The 20,637-nt window shown below is 35.0% G+C and overlaps 3 protein-coding genes across 20 annotated transcripts in view; all 3 read left to right on the top strand.

Annotated features, from left to right (window-relative positions):
• Positions 1 to 7,933, top strand: part of LOC139133929 (EARP and GARP complex-interacting protein 1-like) — a 35,958-nt gene extending 28,025 nt beyond the window's left edge. For both annotated transcript variants that reach the window (XM_070700725.1, XM_070700726.1), the window contains 2 exons: positions 3,631 to 3,830; positions 6,009 to 7,933. In XM_070700725.1, the coding sequence (XP_070556826.1) occupies positions 3,631 to 3,805 (175 nt within the window). In that variant the 3' untranslated portion in view covers positions 3,806 to 3,830; positions 6,009 to 7,933. The remainder of the gene's footprint in view (positions 1 to 3,630; positions 3,831 to 6,008) is intronic.
• The window catches only part of LOC139133942 (lethal(3)malignant brain tumor-like protein 4), a 229,622-nt gene that overhangs the window by 56,170 nt on the left and 152,815 nt on the right, over positions 1 to 20,637 (top strand). The window lies entirely within an intron of this gene.
• Positions 14,555 to 20,637, top strand: part of LOC139133940 (myelin transcription factor 1-like) — a 72,144-nt gene continuing 66,061 nt past the window's right edge. For 11 of the 17 annotated variants that reach the window (XM_070700746.1, XM_070700749.1, XM_070700743.1 and 8 more), the window contains exons 1-2: positions 15,471 to 15,627; positions 16,470 to 16,600. In XM_070700746.1, the coding sequence (XP_070556847.1) occupies positions 15,597 to 15,627; positions 16,470 to 16,600 (162 nt within the window). In that variant the 5' untranslated portion in view covers positions 15,471 to 15,596. Of the gene's footprint in view, positions 14,697 to 14,850; positions 15,628 to 16,469; positions 16,601 to 20,637 lie in introns of those variants that run through there. The other 6 variants (XM_070700740.1, XM_070700755.1, XM_070700739.1 and 3 more) reach the window with 4 other exon arrangements.

Below are 20,637 nucleotides of genomic sequence, written 5' to 3'. Positions count from 1 at the left end.
CAGTAGTAAAATAATATCCTTGTTGGGAAAAAGCAGTAAAAGGCAATTCTGTCAAGGTTGACCGTGACATTGTCACAGCTCCCTCTATAGTCAAGTGTATGATTTCAGATAATACAGTGAACAATTATTTACTACTTTTTACTGTTATTTAAAGTGTGCACAGTGTATACTCATTTTACAGCGTGCACAGTGTATACTCATTTTACAGCGTGCACAGTGTATACTCATTTTACAGCGTGCACAGTGTATACTCATTTTACAGCGTGCACAGTGTATACTCATTTTACAGCGTGCACAGTGTATACTCATTTTACAGCGTGCACAGTGTATACTCATTTTACAGCGTGCACAGTGTATACTCATTTTACAGCGTGCACAGTGTATACTCATTTTACAGCGTGCACTGTGTATACTCATTTTACAGCGTGCACAGTGTATACTCATTTTACAGCGTGCACAGCGTATACTCATTTTACAGCGTGCACAGCGTATACTCATTTTACAGCGTGCACAGTGTATACTCATTTTACAGCGTGCACAGTGTATACTCATTTTACAGCGTGCACAGTGTATACTCATTTTACAGCGTGCACAGCGTATACTCATTTTACAGCGTGCACAGTGTATACTCATTTTACAGCGTGCACAGTGTATACTCATTTTACAGCGTGCACAGTGTATACTCATTTTACAGCGTGCACAGCGTATACTCATTTTACAGCGTGCACAGTGTATACTCATTTTACAGCGTGCACAGCGTATACTCATTTTACAGCGTGCACAGTGTATACTCATTTTACAGCGTGCACAGTGTATACTCATTTTACAGCGTGCACAGTGTATACTCATTTTGTAATGTTTACTGTTGCATGCAAATAGTTACTGTTGCCGGAAATGTTTACTCTTTATGTGTAAGTTTGTACTGTCAGTGAAAGTGTGTGCACAGGTGTATGTGACTTTGTACCATCACTGTAAGTTTTATATGCGATGTTCCCTAGTGTGTGCCGTCATTCATAGTACATCCATTGTTGTTTCCAAGTGTGGTGTTATCGATCTTTATTTTCACATGATGTGACATTCCGTATGAAATATTTGTTGAATTATCCATAGGAGTACACGCCGCGAAAGTGAAAGACTTAAGACTTGTGCTCAAACTTTGGTACCTTAAACCATTCTCTCACCAAATCAAGATTAAAATCAGGGGTTACTGTACAAAGTTTGGTACTAGAGAAACAAAATACTTAACATTTACTCAGTATTAGGTAATCAGTTTCCTTTGTACAAAATTTGCACGGTGACCCCAGATTGTTATTCTTACTAATATTTGAAATTCAAAATGGTCATCATCCCTATGGTAAGTCTATTGGGAAAAATATGATTTTTAGCAATATAGACTATAGTCTATAGAAGCTATTGGGATGGGTATCCATCCGACGTCAGTCTGTATGTATGTATGTATGTATGTATGTATGTATGTCAGTTTGTGAGGCGTCCGTCCACTCAGATATCTTGAGAACCGCAGTACTTACTGATTTGATATTTGTTGTGTAGATGAAAAATATGATTTTGAGAAACTTTTTTTTTTATTTTTTGATGTTGTTGAAAATATGCAAATTAGTGCCAAAAAAGGTGTTTTTGGTAAAAAATCTACTTCTTCATAACCGCTAGTCAGACAGCTTTGATATTTGGTATACAGGTCCCTAGGGATAACCCAACTTAGATTTGTTCAAATTGTGATGAAATATGCAAATTTGTATTTTTAAGGAATTTTTTTGTCATTTTTGGTCAAAAGTTTATTTCATCAAAACCTCCCGTCTGAGAGCTTTGATATTTGGCATACAGTATCCTACAGATAAACTAAAGGGTCAGAAATGTCTCAGTTTGATATATTAAAATCTTCAATTTTTTTTATTTCTGGGACGACTTTTGCCGTTTTTTGGTCAAATCTTTGTTTCTCAAATGTTAATCATCCGATAGCTTTGATATTAGGTATACAGGTTCCTATATATACCGGTATATATATTGAAATTATGATGAAATCTTCAATTTTGTATTGTTGCAGCTAATTTTGCCATTTTTGGTGAGGCCATCCTGAAATGAGCTATCAAAGATATCCACCTTCCTCATCAATACATGTGTCACAAAAGGTTTTCTCTACATAACATAGCAGAGCTCTGTCAACTGTTGAGTCACTTGTTTTTTCAAAACCACTGGTCAGACAGCTTTAATATTTGGTACACAGGTCCCTGTGATGACCTTAGTTAGATAATTTCATACAGTCAGGAAATACTTAATTTTGTATCCATGTCTATAGTAGCTTCAGGGACATTGGCCTTATGATTTTTAATTTTTGAAAAACTAAGGCAATGAAAATTTGTCTTACTTCAGGAGCTTAAAAATGAGCCACAATAAGTGGTTGATTAGAAATAAATTGTGAAAATTTGAGAGTCTGAATATCTGTCCCCGAGGTACATTCTACCATAAGGCACTTTCTAAAAACATTATACACAGATACATCGATGTGTCTACTATCCTGTACAGTTTGTGTACTATGCAGTGTACACAGTGTGAAGTGTAGCATTGCATATGAGCTATCATTTCATAAATTTGAAATGCCAGGGTCATTGTGCAGACCAGCAAAAGATATTGTTCATAGCAATTTTTGATGAAGCCATTCTGAAAGTATTGATGCCAGATAATATCATTAGAGAGTCCACATCAGACAACTTGTACATTACTATGCCTACTGACATCACTGCAATATTTGTTGCTGTTTAAAACTGGTTGAGTGTACGGAGTCTGTATATTTTCAGTTATTCAGAACAAGTATAGGTACTCATATTTCAGATTTTGAAAGATACCATTTACCTTGCTGTAGTAGCGTTTGATTACAAAAACTATCATTCAATTATTCATTCAGTATCTAAAACCATATTTTTGTCCCATTTACAAGGCAGACTTTTTAAATACAGTCTGTAGAACACCAACAAAAGCCATACGATATGATACTTTTTTATTGTACAGAACATTGAGATCTGAATGAAATGACAATGTGGAACAGATTGGTACATTATGTACTGGTAGTGTATGTAAGCCAGCTTGGTACACCATGCAAATAATTGACAATTCAATGTACTATGAGAAAGCAGAAAGCTGTTTCTATAACTATACATACTAAAATATACTACAACATATTAAATGTATGAGGAAATTTTCAACACATAAATGTTGCATGTTTTTTTACCATTGCAATTATGCATAGTACAGTACATACTACAATCACTGGTTTCAGTTTTGTCAGTATATCTCATCAACAAATGATTTTAATACTTTGCAAAAACAGATTGGAAGAAATTTTCTTTGCAAAAGTTGACAAAATGTTCAGCAAGTTAATTCAACTTAATTCTCTTTCCAAGAACAAAATAAAGCATTATTGGTTTTTCAAAAAAGAATGATCTTAATTTGGAAAAGTCAGCTGTTTTCTAGGTTTTGATCTGATGTCAAGAGTAGTGAATAATTTAACATCTTGATTTTAATGCGATGTGAAATTAACTCCTGTGATTATAGTTTTACTAATTTATGTAAAAGATGGCAAGTTGCTAACGAAATTAGAATTGTACAATATTTCAGATCCACTGAACCCAAAGAAGATGGCGTCATAGCAACATATGAAGAACACGAAGACAGCGTCTACACAGCAGAATGGTGTGTTGCAGATCCATGGCTGTTTGCGTCATTAAGTTATGATGGAAGACTGGTCATAAACCATGTACCTAGAGCTGAAAAATATAAAATTTTATTATGAATATGGATAGTCAGTAGAGGGCAAGGTATGGTTTGAATTTTATTCCTGTAATAACCAATGTACCATCAAAAGTACAAAAATGTTATTAACGATCAGGTATTTATGTTTTCAAAAATCCTTTACCTCATACTGTTTACGGACAAAATACAACAATTTTTAAATCAGAGTTAAAGCCAAGAAAGAGACTGAGGCCAGATAATGCAAAATTGGTAATTCATATCACGATTCATGAAGTAGAGTTTAATCTAGGTATTTGTACATTCTAATATCAGATTTATGATGACATTTTTAGCTCACGTGTTCACACACATGAGCTTATGTCGCAGCGATGTCTGTGTGTGTGTGTCTGTCTGTCTGTTGGTCTGATATCTCAAAAACGGCTAATCAGATCAGAATGAAATCTGGTACATAGATTCAATTAGCAAATGGCAAGAACTGATTGGTTTTTTGTGGGTGTGGCTTGCATACTTTTTGCTCATTTGCATAATGATTTTAGTAAAAACAGATATACATTGAGAACGACTGCAAAAAATTTAATGAGATTTGCTACAAATGTTGATCACATACAGATATATCAGGTGTGAAAGGTATTAAGGGTTGACATTAAAGATAAATCCTAATTTGCATATTTAATGAACTTTCCTAATTAGGGATATTTATCTGAATTGACTTGACCAAAGTTGACGAAACTTGCTATGTACATTGAAGGTACTATGATATAACACTATTAAAAGTTATTAAGCATTTTTACTTCAGGCAATACCTAATTTGCATATTTTATGAACTTTCCTAATTAGGGTTATATATCTTGATTGCCTTGACCAAACTTGACCAAACTTGCTATGTACATGGAAGATACTATGATACAACATTATTGAAAGTCAAAAGACATTCTTTACTTCAGCCAATTACCAATTTGCATATTTAATGAACTTTCCTAATTAGGGTTATATATCTTGATTGCCTTGACCAAACTTGACAAAACTTGCTATTTACATTGAAAATACCATGATACAACATTATTAAAAGTTATTTTGGATTTTTACAGCAACTAATTCCCAATTTGCATATTTAATGAATTTTCCTAAATAAGGATATATATCTTGATTGACTCAACCAAAGTTGTCGAAACTTGCTATGTACATTGAAGATACTTTGATAAAACATTTTTCAAAGTCACTATTGCATTTAATTTCAGCCAATGTCTAATTTGCATATTTAATGAACTTTCGTAATTAGGGATATATACCGGGATTTACTAGACCAAAGTTGGCAACACATGCTATGTACATTGATGATACCAGGTTACAACAATATTGATAGTCGTTTAGCATTTTCATGTCAGCTAATTTATAATTTGCATATCTAATGAGCTTTCACAGTTTGGCATATATAGCCTTGAAGAACTTGACCAAAGGCAATTACACTTGCTATACAAAGTTGTGATACAATGAAAGCAGTCATAGAAATAAAGTATTTTTATTTCAGCTAATTACACATTTGTATTCTTGATGACCTTTATAATTAATCTACGGTGAATATTGCTCAAGATGTTGATCATAACACGTTCAATGAAGTTGCAAACAAGTGGCAAAAGTTTAACTTTACTCACAACTGCAATATATAAAAAACATGTGAGCATTTTCAGTTCATATCTGATTAATGCTGTAATCTAAATTTCACAATTGATGCAGTAAATGAATATGGCTCTATAACTCTGATTCTAGGTTTTATTTCATTGGACCACAGTGGAAATAAGTCCATGGACTTTTCTATGCTATCCATGCACAAATATTTCCTTGTCAGTGTATTTTATAGGTCTGCACTTTCTCCTATATTGTTGTTATTTGTGCTAAATAAATAAATAAAATAATTAACGCTTAATCTAGGTTGTTATTTCATTGCCCTCAGTCTAGGATTTCATCACCCTCACCTAGGTTGTTATTTCGTTGCCCTCAGTCTAGGATTTCATCACCCTCAGTCTAGGTTGTTATTTCATTGCCCCTTATCTATGTTGTTAACTCTCAATCTAGGTTGTTATTTTATCGCCCTCAATCTAAGATGTTATTCACCCCTTCCATGGCTAAGGTTGTCATGTCCTCACCTTTTAATACAGATTTGTTGTTTTAATACTAAACCCACTTAACTATCATGATTACTTTGTTTTACATCACTAAATAAAGTTGTTTTGTTTCACTTACAGGTGCAATCTCATCAGAAACCACAGGCTTTCTCCAAAATGTAGTAATTAAGCTTGTTACAAAATGCCAATAGTGAAGTCTGTGTCATTGACCCTCATCCGCTATTCAACATTTTGAAGAAGGAATGCAGATTTCTACTTACAACTGAAATAACATCATATTATAATGTTAAGACAACTTTATTTCTAAATGTCAGATAACTCTGACTAGGTAAAAACTTTCCACAAAATATATCAACAAATTTGTCAGTTTTTCGCAAGTTTATACCAACAAACTGTAGTGCAGTTATTTTTTGTGAGTCAAGGTCAAGAAAGGTCCTGTTGACATGTGGCGATGTAAGAATGTGATGTTTCATATTTATTACAATATAGTGAGTGGAGAGACCTCTATAGGAACCATATGCTCATGTTAAACCAACATCGATAGCAATTTTAGAGCAATTCTGTTAAAACAGCCAGAAATGTATATTTATCTATCATATCATCTTTCATGATTTGTTTTGAATGTTATGTTGACATATTGTTTCATCCATGACCATCCTGGCATATGATTATCATATATAAAACACAGCATAGAAGCTAATGTGTACAATGTATTGGTGGGGTACATGTTAACGTGCTCAGACTTGAAGCTGTTGCCCGTTTTGGCAATACTGAGGAATATATGGCACATGTTAAACATTGGTGTGCACATATTTCAGTTGATGTCTGTATGTATTTCTATCCTTTCCTGCCTGTCACTGATTCTGTGAATCCCGTTTTATTATGCAGATTACTACTTGTTTCAATGGAGAAGTTATTTGTGTCATGATAGCAAATGGTTCATTGTCAAAATATCCGCTGCTGCCTACCTTGCAGACGTTGGATAAAACAAAATGTTTTAAAATGTTAAAGATTTCACTTTATTTCCATATTCAGCAGATGTATTTACAGAGATGATATACATAAATTCTTCAGATCAATAATATTAATGATCTTTGTAGTTTTTGTGATCTTTTCAATGACTCTGTTGAAATTACTCCAATGTTGGCTTTGGCCAAAGAGAAGGAGTGTTCCAGACTTGTAAAAGCTGTAAAATTACAATCTGATCATTCATAGATAAAGATTTGTAATACTGACACATCATTGGAGGGGAGAGATTGGAGGCTTCCTGACAAACATATGGCTGTGAAAGATCTTAAAAGTCGAGTTAGCCACTGAAATATTCAAATGTGTTTATTTATAATAATCCACATCATTACCAGGTCAATAAGGTCATCCATGGAGAGTTACACGTACCCGTAGTCACATGCGAATGTCATCTGAAATTGGCAGGATGTTTACAGTAGATGTTGATAAAACCATTGAATCAACATGCCACTGGTAAAACTTTGATAAGGAAACAAAATGTAAAAATAAATCTAAAAGTTGTTTAAAACATGTCTTGCCAGATGATATGTTTCGTGCGTTCATGTGTGAAAGTGTCTACCATGACATCAAACTAGCTACATCTTGCCAATGTCATATTCTTTTCACTGAAAACACCATATGTTAGTGGGTTGTGTACATATGTAAAAGTCCTGTCAATGAATTGGTCATGGCGTTTATAACATCGAAAAGATCTAACTTTTTGCATTTCTCACATTGCTGCTGCATAATAAACCGGCTTTATATAACTAGGCTAAGATCATCTGTAATGTTTGAATCCACAGTAAAATACTTTCAACAGCAAAAGCTATGAAACCTGGTGTTTGACTATTCCCAAACAATATGGCTCAGTAGTAGGGTAGTGAACTATAGATACAAATAGGACTATACCAAGTGTAAATCATAACAGGGGTGAGTAGCATCCCAGTGATATAAATCTGACTTGAATCATTGACTTTCATGTAATTAGTGTATCTTTCATTGTACAACATGTTCAGGAAATAAAAATATAGAAAATTTTGTATGCTGCTTCTGTTTCAATTTTATAGCTTCATGCTTTTTCATTTTTGAATGACAAAGATGACCCTAATTTTTACATACCTTTGCAGTTTGTTTCATAATTTATTTCAAAATCAACTCCAAGAGGCATATATTATCTCAGTTGTACGCAACTCTGGTAGACTATCCAAAGTTTTGCAATCAATAATATAGAAACAAATATATTGTTGTCAGTCGTTATCAGTTTTCTTCCATCACCTTTTATCTTGCGATTGTACAATAAGTCCTTCAAGATGACCTTTATTAGATCTGTTCAAATTGAGACAAAATTTTGAAAGATCGCATTATTACAGCTAATTTTGTCATTAAAGTCAAAGCACCTGAGTCAGAAATCTTGTCCTATTGCTTTCAAAGTTGGCTTGTGGGTATCTCTTGATGAACTTGAGATTTGTTCATATCATTAGGCACATATGCAAATTTAATAATGGGCACATTTCCTATTTTCCATAATTGTGATTTTGGAGAATACTTCCCATATCCACTGCAAAAATTTCACAGGAAATCATCTGTGTAATTGCTTTCACATTTGATTTTGTTAATCATTAGAATCATATTATTCTGTTAATGAGCTGTATCCTGGTGGGTTATTTCTAATCTTTAAAGCCTCTCATGCCATTGGCTCAGTTCAGACAGGAGTTTTGAAGAAGAAAGTTTAATGACCTTTATAAATCTGACCAGTGAAGAACAGTAAAGAGTACAGAGAGAGTCTGTTTTAATTTTTATTTGTCATCTGAACTTCATCCATTTCTTTGCCCATTCAGAATTTCTGAAAGATGTAAACTGAAATGCAAAAATTTCTCTCTACCATCTGTACTTTGACAAGTTGAAAGACAATGAGCAAATAGAACATAATCTTCAAAACTTGCAGTACTTTGTATTTACATGGTTGATACTGCAGGGTCTACTGTGTCAATCATCAGTCCTGATACTCTATGACCTCTACTGCTTGGTAAGAAATATAAACTCTGATAAACTTGAACAATTTCACTTGCTTATCACAATTTTACAGTGACATTTAGGTGAACTTGGTAGTTATAATGAGTATTGATGCAAAAATACAAGATCAAAGGATTCTCCAAGGAATAACAAACACTTGCCCGAGTCTTTGGCTTATGTCAGAATTTTTACAATATGAAGGAATGAATTTCAGAAAAGTCTACTGCATTTTATAATATTTAATACAAGAATGAATGCATTGACAGCAGTTGTGTGACTGCAAAATCCACCAACATACATGTACATCCAAGCAAGACTAACAAAGGAAGAAAAAAGTGATATAGAAAAGTATGTTTGAGGTAGAAATGCACTTCAGAGACTCTCAAACTTTTACAATATTCTTTTGGGGACTCATTTTGAAGCTCTGGGAGTAAATGAAACTTCCACTGTATTATTTTTGTGAAAATCATTGATGGCCATTTTAAATTACAGAGATCAGTGAATTTAAGGTAATTTGTTTCTCTTGTATCGCAATTGCACAGTAACCTGTAATTTTAACTCTTGATTTTGAGAGAGAATGGTTGTAAGTTTCTTTGAAGAAATTTTGAGTAAAAATTAAACTCTTGCACATTTAAGACACGTACCACCTTCTAGAAATCGTGTATTTAATATGATTCCAGTATCATCACTGTCAAAATGTACCGAACACAAGACTGTAGAGCCAAAAACTCCGAAGAGTTAGAGGATTACAGTTCATTGACCTTTGAAATGTACAGTTACGAACGAAAACTTCAGTTCACATGATCCAAAATATTTTTGAATGGAATCTATAATAAATTTTCTTGTGTGGCATATCTATTTAGAACATCAGGCCAGCTATGTCAAAGGACAATGATAGTGAGACCAACAGAGCTAATGTTTTTTTCTATGAGTACATCCCTAAAGTTTTCATTATTTTAAGTGACTATATTATTAGCAAAGACAACAAATATGATAAAATAGGGCAAGCTAAACTAATATGAACAATTAATGATAAGATTAGAGCATTAATGAACCGTCAAGTCCACATAAATTACTAAAATTATAAAACCAATTTGTTGTTATACTTCCCATGGTGGGTAACGTTTGCCACTGTACTCAGTACATGCCCGGTACTTGCAGCCACTGTAGTCGGATGGTTATGGTCTTCCTCGACATGTATTTCCAACGATATCAATATGATTGAGACAACAGTAACAACAACTTAGTGTTCTTTAATGTTATGAGTAAATAACAACAAAGACAAGAACAACTTCAGCGAAGTGTTATAAACGAGTAAGCACATGTCCGGGGGCTCAAGGTGTGTGTGACTGAACTGTTCATAGAGAAAATTAACCCAGTGGGAACAAAATGTGAATGAATTCTACCTGTGACGTCGAGGCTGTATCTATACACATACTTCTCTTCCTGTTTTGGTGATTATGGTTGCAAAAGTGTTTTGTAATATGACGGAAATCTCGAATAGATCTTATAGCAAAGTTCAAACACCCCAATCAATAGCTCATTCATTTTTATAAAAATTGACTTTTTCCATTTCCTTGTTATTATTCTGAACGGCTCAAACCCAGTCCATTGTTGTGTACTTACAAATACCTTATCTTGCTATTTCTCTTACATATAGGGGGGATACAACGATGTTAATATTTCTCACCATTAACTCTACATGTACACAGTTGTGTAAATCCTTGAGCAGTGCAAGCTGTCCATGCCGACCACCAGTCATTGCATCGTGTGATTGTGTTTACAGAATAAAATATGCAATTACGCAATCTCAGTCACTAGAGGGCTAAAACTTCCTCTTTTATTAACTGTGGTGCAAGAGACGATGTCAATCGAATTGACTGCTAGTACGTTCTGTCGCCTAATAGAATACCGAGTGCAAGAAACACTACGTATTTTTGAGCTTCAGTAAATATGCACTGCTATATGTCAGAATTTCCGACGGCTAAATCAATAAACGATTAGAAATACAGAAATCTTAAGCTTCAAAGTCTAATTTTTGAACCCCCTCCCCCAAGAAAAAAATGCAAACTATTGATTGACAACAAAAACGACTCAATGATTCCACTTGAAATGATCTTTCCTTCGATCCAATCTGAAATGTCTCCATGACGTATTATCCCTAGTCATTAATTTAACGATAAAACCATGTGAAAGTTGTACTGTTGCACTTTTCTCACTCACCTTGGTTCCTCTGGGATGATTAATGGATTAGGGTTTTCACGGGAATGCTGAGACTGAGCTGGTATTTTTCCAAGAAAGTTGCCAGGAGCTGTCAAGGCCTGCAGATGGATGGGTTTTATTTACCAAGTGTGCAATGTTGTGCATAGCCACTACATAATATACTTCAACTTTATCGGTCAGGTATCATTCGCTTTGGTATGATGCTTGCTAAACTTTCGCTCGTCGCGAATTTTTACGTGACGTACTACGGACAAGAGATTTCGTTGCGGGATATTTTGCGATATATTAAAGTTCTGAATTCTAAGTACTGAAAAAATTATTGGGGGGGAGACGAAATCATGACCATGAAATAACCAACACTATCACAGTCCCTCCATCAATTGATGAGGGAATGTGACCCGGCTGAACGATTATTATTGGTAAACTCTGGAAATGTAAAGTTATGTCTTTCCCGAAAACTTGGTTCATGGCCAAGAATTTTTATGTGGAATCTACTGCCGACATAAATGTCGTCAAAATAATATAATATGGTTGACTGCTTAAGTGAGCGGACCTTACGGTAGAATACAATTATTTTGCTTTCACAATAAGTGAAGGCTCTTTAATTTTGATCACTTTTGCTTGTTTTATGAGATAATGCAGCGACTCTTCACCTGTCGCAAACTCATTGTGTCTCTAAAACGAATCACGTAGTTCAAAGGTTGCTGGTATGGCTGTACAGAATCTAGTTTTGTCGACCACCAGTAAATATCATAGTTAAAGGTTAAATTTCTAATGGTAGCTAAGGTCGCAAAAACTTTTGCAATGGCTGACGATAAATTACACTGGCCAAGCACATGATCACTTTTGCCAAACTTAGGAAAACTATTAATTAACGCGCAGTAAAAGATGTTTTCAATGAACCTTATATTTCTTACTTTGAAATTTTGTACTCTGGTCGAAAGTTCCTTTCACCTCAGTAAATGGTCTTTTTCGGTTTCGGAGGAATAAGTGTCACTTTTCTAACATTGAAAAATTCTAAAATCTTCGACTGTACACAAGTCACTGGGACAGTACATATAAGTTCCAACTTCTTCAGCGTTCAACCTCCATCCAGCGGAGATTCCATTGTTATTCTTTATCTGACATGAATTTTGGCTTCAGACCAAGCACAATTTTTAATCAGTAATGTAGATGTTTTTTTCCCCAAAGCCCTTTCAAAACTTAAGTTTGTGAGTGTTTGTGAACTTTTTTATGGACCACGGTTTGTCGAATGGATGATTGTTGTACAAGCTGAGCTGTGGTGCATGTAGACTGGTGCATTATATATAGCGTGCAAATATAGGACAAACTCATGGAAGACCAGGCAGCTAGTAAAAGGTGATGACGTATGGTAACAATAGAGCTAGTGAGGACAGAGGCCGCTGACTGAATGATTCTTACTCCAAGTGATACCTCAATATTATTTCGCAATATCGATGTTGAGGGCGGCAGTCGATGTGACAGCGTGTTGGTTTTCACGGCAATGGGTTGACCGCGATTTATAACGCATCTTTTCAAGTTACATTGGCAATCAAGTTACTAGAAGTGACATCATTATCTTCAACTTGCACTTTAAAGTTGATAGAGTGAAGTAGAAAAAGAAATATATCCAAATCACGCCTTGTTACGTCAAAATGTAACTTTTTCGTCAACTCTCTCCTCTCTTGAATAGAAGACAGTAATCTAATTCGACACTACTTTCTTCTTCGCTCAGCGTCACCGAACATCCTCAGTGAAAAAGTTTGTCGGTTCATCATCCACTTGATTGATTGATTGATTGATTGATTGATCGATCGATTTATTGATCGATTGACAAAGACATTGCAACTTTTAATGGTTGGTATTGAACTTACATGCATGTGTTTGAACTGTCTTTATCCAATGATAAATCGCTTTTGCTACATTGGACACTGTATACTATTTCTATCTGTGATTTTTCTCCCCTTAAGATTGTATACATGAAGTTGAATTCAAAATAGAATAAACTTAGTTGATCGCAGTAGAAAAAAATTGTTGTGTGTTAATAAATACTTGATCCATGAGCAGTGTTATTCAAGGCGATTGGCAGAACTTTAAACTGCACAAAGCCTTTTCATCAACGGCATCTGTGACGTTGTTGTATCAAAGCATTTTCAAAAATGAAGGCTGTCTCTTATGAAATACTATACACGTCGAGTACTATTTATTGTTTTATTTTCCGGAAATTCTGACTAGGGTCAAGAGATGGTCAAATTCCTTCAACAATCTCTGTCTCATGACCGCAAATATGAACCTTTCGATCTGGTATTTATGATATTTTCCATCAAACAATGTTTGATATTGGAAAGAATCTCCGAGAAAATGTCTCATGAATATGAGAGAGAGAGAGAGAGAGAGAGAGAGAGTTGTAAAATAATACTCAGCTCGGGAAAGTGACAAACTCCATATTGTTGACAGTAAAACTATCTTAAACATGTTACATACAATCACCTTTTCCCAAACCCACGGCAGGTTCCCTCATTAAAGAAGACTGAAAGTCTGACCATTATGATGCCCACTTCATTTGTTTATTTGCAGTGTATGTATTGGCATTTGGCAATGTAATTTGCCTAGACTTTTAACGATCGCACACTGTTTTACAACCCACTTTCACTCTCTGGCATTTGCTCAACACCAGGGCTCGAGACATGTTCTTTTTTTACCGACAAAACATTACGTATGTATTATGGTATATAAACAGGCTTGTGGTTGAATCTGTACTAAGTTACAAGATATTTATGTTTGGTACAGAGCAATGAATATTTTTTGAGGTGATGGTCAGAACGAGGGTGTGAATTTTTCATCCCATTCAAGTTTAAAAGTTTTTACAGTACTTTTTTTCATAGTCAACAGAACATATCCCGTATTCTATTTTAGGCCTGTGTTAATGCAATATTGACATGTATTAAACTGGCACTGATTATGAATTTTTGCACTTTTCTTTTTCCTGAAGTTCATTTTTTTTATTTGCACCACGGGACACATGTGATTCCAATTACAACTGCATCGAAGATGTGGCCTAGATTGACAACCAACTTGGCATTTTTGCATGTGCGTACATGTACACGCATCTGCCGCATAGTTACCCAACAAGGCAATCCTCCAGCGGAACTATGTCGAATAGGGTTTCTCAATTACGTCAACCAACCGGGGTCAAAGTTCAAAAAGTTTTAACCAAGTTTTAACATGTACAACTTCTGTGGCGGTGTTACCGACTTGACCACCTGGCGGTTGACACCAGACAATCACGGCACATTGTGTCTCCCTTTTCAGATATTTATTGGGAAGTGTAGCACAAAAACATGACAGTGAAGTGAAACTAAACGAGCCTCTGGTTGGTCTAAGTTTACTTCTTAATTGATTTGAGCATGCGCCTTACACTTGTTAGAATAAATTATGGGATAGGTTTTGTTGAGAAAAAGTTTGGAAGTGTACTTTGTTTGTAGTCACATGATATTAACCGCAACTGATCAAAGTTAACAAACTTCCGTCTATCGTCAGGAAAGGAGTTCTCTTTCTGAAGAGAAGGTAATTTTTGTTTAATCGTGTGTCTTACTCCCGATTGTTTGTCTAACGGTACAAGACGTTGCCTTCGCGTGAGTGTACCACGCTGTGGTATGTTTGTTTGAAACATGCATGTGATTAAGTGCTCAGCGAACTTTTGTCTTGTCTTTTCCTGAAGGCGGTAAAACCTAAATTCCAACTTTGTATAAATAGAGAAGTTGTAGAATTAATTGAGCCCCGCGACTATCAACGTCAAATAGTCGTTTTCGGGACCAGTTTCAAGTTTTAGTCTAATGTCCAGCACCGGATTGGTGACTAACTTTATCTGTGCGAGCGAGTGGAATTTTTTGTGTGTGCCTACCACGAGTTCCAAACATACCACACTGCCCGACTCTTCGCCGACCATATTTACCCTGTTTTGGTGACCAAATCATCCGCATGCAGGGAGTGTTAGTGTTTTAAACCCCAAATTTGTGTGAGGATACTTGTTTTTGGTGTTTTCTCGAGTACGCTAGTCCGACTACAGCCCTTCCGGTGGTTTGCAGTAAGTTTCGATAAGTTGGCTCACGTCACATGCAAAGTAACCGGCATATATAATCAGCCGTGGAGGCCTCGATGGGTTGAACAGCAACGATTGTTGTAGCCGTTAATTTCGCCTCAAAACTTCACAGAAAATTAATCATGAAATAACAGAAGAACACCAGATCCATGAACTAAATTCCATTGACCTTCTGTGTTGTTTTGATCGACTTTTTAATGTCCTCTTGGTGGAATTGTGGCCCTGAAATTGAACTCTTTGTCAACGCTCATTTTAATAAATGGACGCTATATTACAAAGTCTGTGCCCCTCGCAAAACTCATTATACGGTGTAGTCTTCAATATCGAACTCGTCCCCGTAAACTCAGTCATCGTCCAACCAATCTATGTCAACAGGATCACCCGATTTTCATATTTGTGAGTATTTCCGTTAATTTCAGAGAGTTTGGTAAAATTTAAGTGGGTAATTTTCCAGAACGAGCGAGTTGGATTTACCACGTATGTGTGATATTACATTGACCTTTGTGTCGGCGTAAGGATGCACGAACGTTCAGATGAACGTAATAGCGAAAGAACTAAACTTATCAAAATTAATCAAAACTGTTCAATATTCCTACGTAGCGTTTGTAATTAGTGTTATTTTAATATTGATAATTCTGTGGCTTGGCTGTGTGAAAATTGTTGTCTTCAATTACAATTTAGAACAGATAATATCATTGGTAATAAAAAGATAGCAAAAGTAACCCCTATCAAATATGGCTGAAAACTTGAACAAAATCGTGTGGTATTGATAAGTTTGTTGGCGGTGAAATTTTATAAAAATATGTAACTAGGTCTCTACCCTGTGTGATATTTATCAATCAGAAATGTGTATTGGTGAATTTGTTGATGGTTTGGTGGAATGTTGAGCTGAAAGTGAAAGGTGTGTTAAGTGTAGGTTGCCTATTGAAGATGATGAGTGGGGGTTTCCATGTTATCTGATTCAGTAAAACTTACAGAGGCATACCTAGCTGATGTAAACGTTTATTCATCATACCATTGTTGCAGTAACCTGTGATAATAATGATCAGTGCCAATAAAAATATTGTGTGAATATTTGTATTAATTCTGTCTTTTGTGCTGTGCTGAAATCTTTATTATTTTGTCCCCCATCTTTTTAGAAAAGAGAATTGTTGGCATACAGCCAAAATGGCTGTCATTCCCCAAACTCTGGAGAAGAAATACCTGAGTGCTTGATTTAATTTTTTTTTCACTTGTAGACATGAATTCCGACGAAGGTGCCAAGACACGGAGCAGGACCAGTTTGGAGCTCAATAAATCGCCAGTTAGAACACTGCGATCGTCTGCGAATTCCCCGCTAGCTGGCAACGTCAAGAGAAAACTTAACAAGGTGAGGTGATGTTGAATTTCTGGAAACCCTTGTGATGGCCTCTTGTGTAAGTGTGCAGGCAAGAATTTATAGTATTCAAAACAGAAAACTATTGCATCGTGTAAAATATTTTGATTTTGTGCTTTCTGGTATTAATTACGAAATAATATTATGTGATTTGGAGGAAAAGACATTTATGTTTTATTTAACAGGTTGAATGACTCAAAATGGAAGTCAATATTACAAAATCAGTTAAACTCTACCACATTATTATTTTGATGAATAGCCATCGTGGGCAGGGTAGTCTGAAATATTTTGCATCTGTAACAGGGATTTCAATAATTTTGAATATCTTAGTGTTCGTGTCGTTTTATTTTGAACAATACAAGTGTACCAGCGTGCCAATGTTCATTGCTTTTATATTAATACAACTTTAATACAAAAAAAAATTATGTTAATATTTAATTTGGATGCCCTCGGTAAATTATTTGTTGAAAGTGTACCGTTTTTCATGTAATTGTTGAGTGGCAAAGTTCTATTCAGCTGCTACTTTTTGAAAAGGTTGTCGTTGGAATTTTGAAATCGTGAATTTCTGAATTATGTAATTTTTTACAAGGGAGATGCACATTAATATTGACACAGAATTTGAACCCCAGTACTTTAAGCTGAAACAAAATAATATTAACTCTGAAATATGTCAAATGTCTTTGACATGGTACAACACCCATCATGCTTTTTTTTATCTGTGCCATGAATATTGTTCCACACTTGCAGGTGATTAATTATCCCCATTGCTTTGTCTCGTCCAAACCAGTTCTTGTGTAAATCACAAGTATATTACCTTTTGTTTCAATTTCAGTGACCGTATTAGTAGATCCCCAAACGTAATATCAAATCATGCATCAAGGTTCAATATTTTATTTCAAATTAAATATATTGAAATGGTCATAAAGGCCAGTAGGCTGATTTCAAACAGATGAGAATATTTTGTAGATTTTGTTGGATTGATTCTCCCATAGTCTCATCTCCTTGACTAGAACAAAAGATTTGAAATAAAAGAGTTGTACAATGCTGGTTCTATGTAAATGAGCATCATTGATCTGTACACTGGCAGAGGGCTCTGTTTGCTATTGTTGGCACTGCTGGCCATTGTTACTACTGTATTAAAGTTTGATTCAAAGTGGTGCACATTTCATGTAAACTTACACCACATAGACGAGGTTTTAATACACCACAGCAGACTGCAAAAGTTTTATTCCATGAAGGATTGCCTCTGATAGAGTTCGGCAGAGTGTTCTCCAAGTACAAGTGTTGTACATGTATTGATAAGTAGGGTGCCTCAAGAACATAGAGAACAGCATGGAATTTAGCATGCCAGATCTTTTACAGGAACCTTACTGCAGCCGACAAATTTGATACAAAAAAAATTATGTTTGGAAGAAATGTTGTAGTTTTGTTTGGGAGTTTGAATATGATGTTGAAATTTCTGAAAGATTAGGTAATTATTTATCGAATAGACACAGGACATGCAGTCACAGTTTTGAGGAAGTACCTGTAGTACAAGGAAGTTTTTCAAAACTTTCAAAACTTGAATATGTTGTGTTCGAGGGTGTGTGTGGAGGCATAGTGCATTTAATTTAAATTACAAAGACACTTTCTGCTATACATTGATAAAAGGACTTGCAAAAATGATATTCTTTCTTGAAAAGCTAATAATTCTGTTAATGAACTTTAAAATGAGTATAAATTCCGACTTTGTACTGCTTGCTAGATTGTTTATGGAAGCCATCAGTCATAACAATGTTGCTGAGTTGATCATACTACAAATTACATATTTTTCTTCAGTTATTCCCTCAGCTGTAGTGTACATTTAAGGCATGTAGTAGTACCAGCTCATCAAATTTCACAATATTGTCCCAAATCATGACCAAATAGAGCAGTTTGTTGAGTGAAATTCTCCTGATGTACTGAGGGAACTGTTGTATGATATCAGGAATGACTTGGAACCATGGTGACATCATCTTGAACAGTACAAAACATCGCACACACTGTACAAGTCTTAGAGAATCTAGAGACACTATTTGAAAAGATAAGATGTACAAATTCTTCTTGTCCTATTCTTATACAGTGAGTCAAACAAATGTGATTTTGTAGTTTTTTTTCAACGTACTATTAAAATACAGGCAACCCTACTAGCAATTGAACTTTCACAAAATATTTAAACAAAAAGTGTAATTTTTCACAGGGAAAAACTACTGAAATTGCGTACTTATTTATTCTTGATAGGGCATTTTTAAGTGACTAGTGTACTTGTTGTCACATACAAGACGTGTATTCATGAAATGTTGATTTACTAGATCTTGCCTTTATGTGTTGTGAGACAGTACATCAATCAAAGGGTCCAATGTCATTCAGTGTAATATTGTTGTAACACAAGATGGTAAAAGCATTCACAGAAAACTTCACCGAGAACAACCATGAAATATTTTGCCACCAATTTTAACTCCACATTTTCGTAAAATTCTACCAATTGTAGTGTACTTCTGAAATGGCATCTTGATGTTGAGCTAGCATTTTATTATGTTGTACATGTGTGTGACATAGTCAAACTTGACACCAGACTCCGAGTGTTGTAATTTTGCAAGGCATTTCAAGAATTTCTTCTATGTCATTGTAAAGTAGTACATGCTAATGGTCAAACTCCGTCAGACTATAACGCATTAGAAAAGAAATTTTACTTCTTTAAATGTTTACGTGTCAACAGCTAACTTTTGTAGCCTAGTTTTTTATGTGATTAGTGAATTATTGTCTTTCCAACAATTTTTAAGTGTGAATTGCGTAGAATTGAAACCTTGGAAAGAAAACAGTGTTGTGTACAAAAAAATCTCAAACTATTCATGTGGTAACTTCCTAGAGGGAATATTATAAAGTGTAAATTTGTTCTTATCTGTGTAACTTTGTACATTGTCAGTAACTTAGTGTAATTGTAGACAGTATCATGTTATTCATAAGCATGAAAAATATGAATTATTCTCTCTTGATTGACAGCTGTCAATCAATCATCTATGGCATAGCTTATTTTAGAAAGGTTATCTTGGCAGTCTTATTACATCATCCATTCTGCCATGTGTGGCAAATTCCAAACTAACAATTGCTACAATGGTTCTGCCAGCCTTTGTTCTTGACTTACTTGGTATGACTCAGCCAAATGCAAGCTGTTAAATTGACTGTTGCAAATTATGAATTATATCGAGGCAAAATGATGGATGTACTCAACCAGTTTCTTCAATCTTCAGACAATCAAATTATGTATTGAGAATGACATTTTTTGATTCCATTGAGTTTTTATACACATATATAGAGTACGGTAATGTTGTAATTTGTCATAGTTTACTTCAAAATTATTTTTATGAGACTACTGATTTTCATCTCTCACAAATTGTCAATTGTCATTAAGGTGCGTAACCTCTGACCTGAAATAACCTTTGAACTCCTAGCTGCTCCAGACAAAACATGTACAGCGTCATGTCAAGTAAGTTACAACGGCAGGTAATAACTCAATTGTCATGAATGACTGCATTAGCGTTGATATCTAGAGGGCATAATGCCATGTACAGCATTTCACAGAAACACGTGTGTCCAGCCAGGTACAGACCGTGTCTCAATTTTGCCACGTCCACTAAATAGACTCTAATAAATTACCTTTACAAGTGTGACATGTTGTTGGTCAGAATATATCTTTGAGGTTACTGCAGTTCAGATGTATGGCAAGATCCACCAGATCTAAATGCACATGCTATGAAACAGCATTATTATATTTAGACATCATACGAGAAGAAACACATGGCCTATGGAAATATGACTGTGTCGTGTGATCTTTGCAGTTTTAGACTGGTATTGTAGTTTGTTGTGATACAGTAACTTAGAAAGAAAAACTATTGAATGAAAACGATAACTGATCTGTATGGTTTTTATCCAATTTTTGCCCCTTGAGATTCAACTCTGCCAAAGGAGGGAATAAGAAATGTGATCCAGACTGACAATGATGTCATCCGTCA

The sequence above is a fragment of the Ptychodera flava genome, chromosome 5, assembly GCF_041260155.1.
Source record: "Ptychodera flava strain L36383 chromosome 5, AS_Pfla_20210202, whole genome shotgun sequence".
NCBI classification, from domain to species: Eukaryota; Metazoa; Hemichordata; class Enteropneusta; family Ptychoderidae; genus Ptychodera; species Ptychodera flava.
This window is presented reverse-complemented; position numbering and strand designations above follow the sequence as displayed.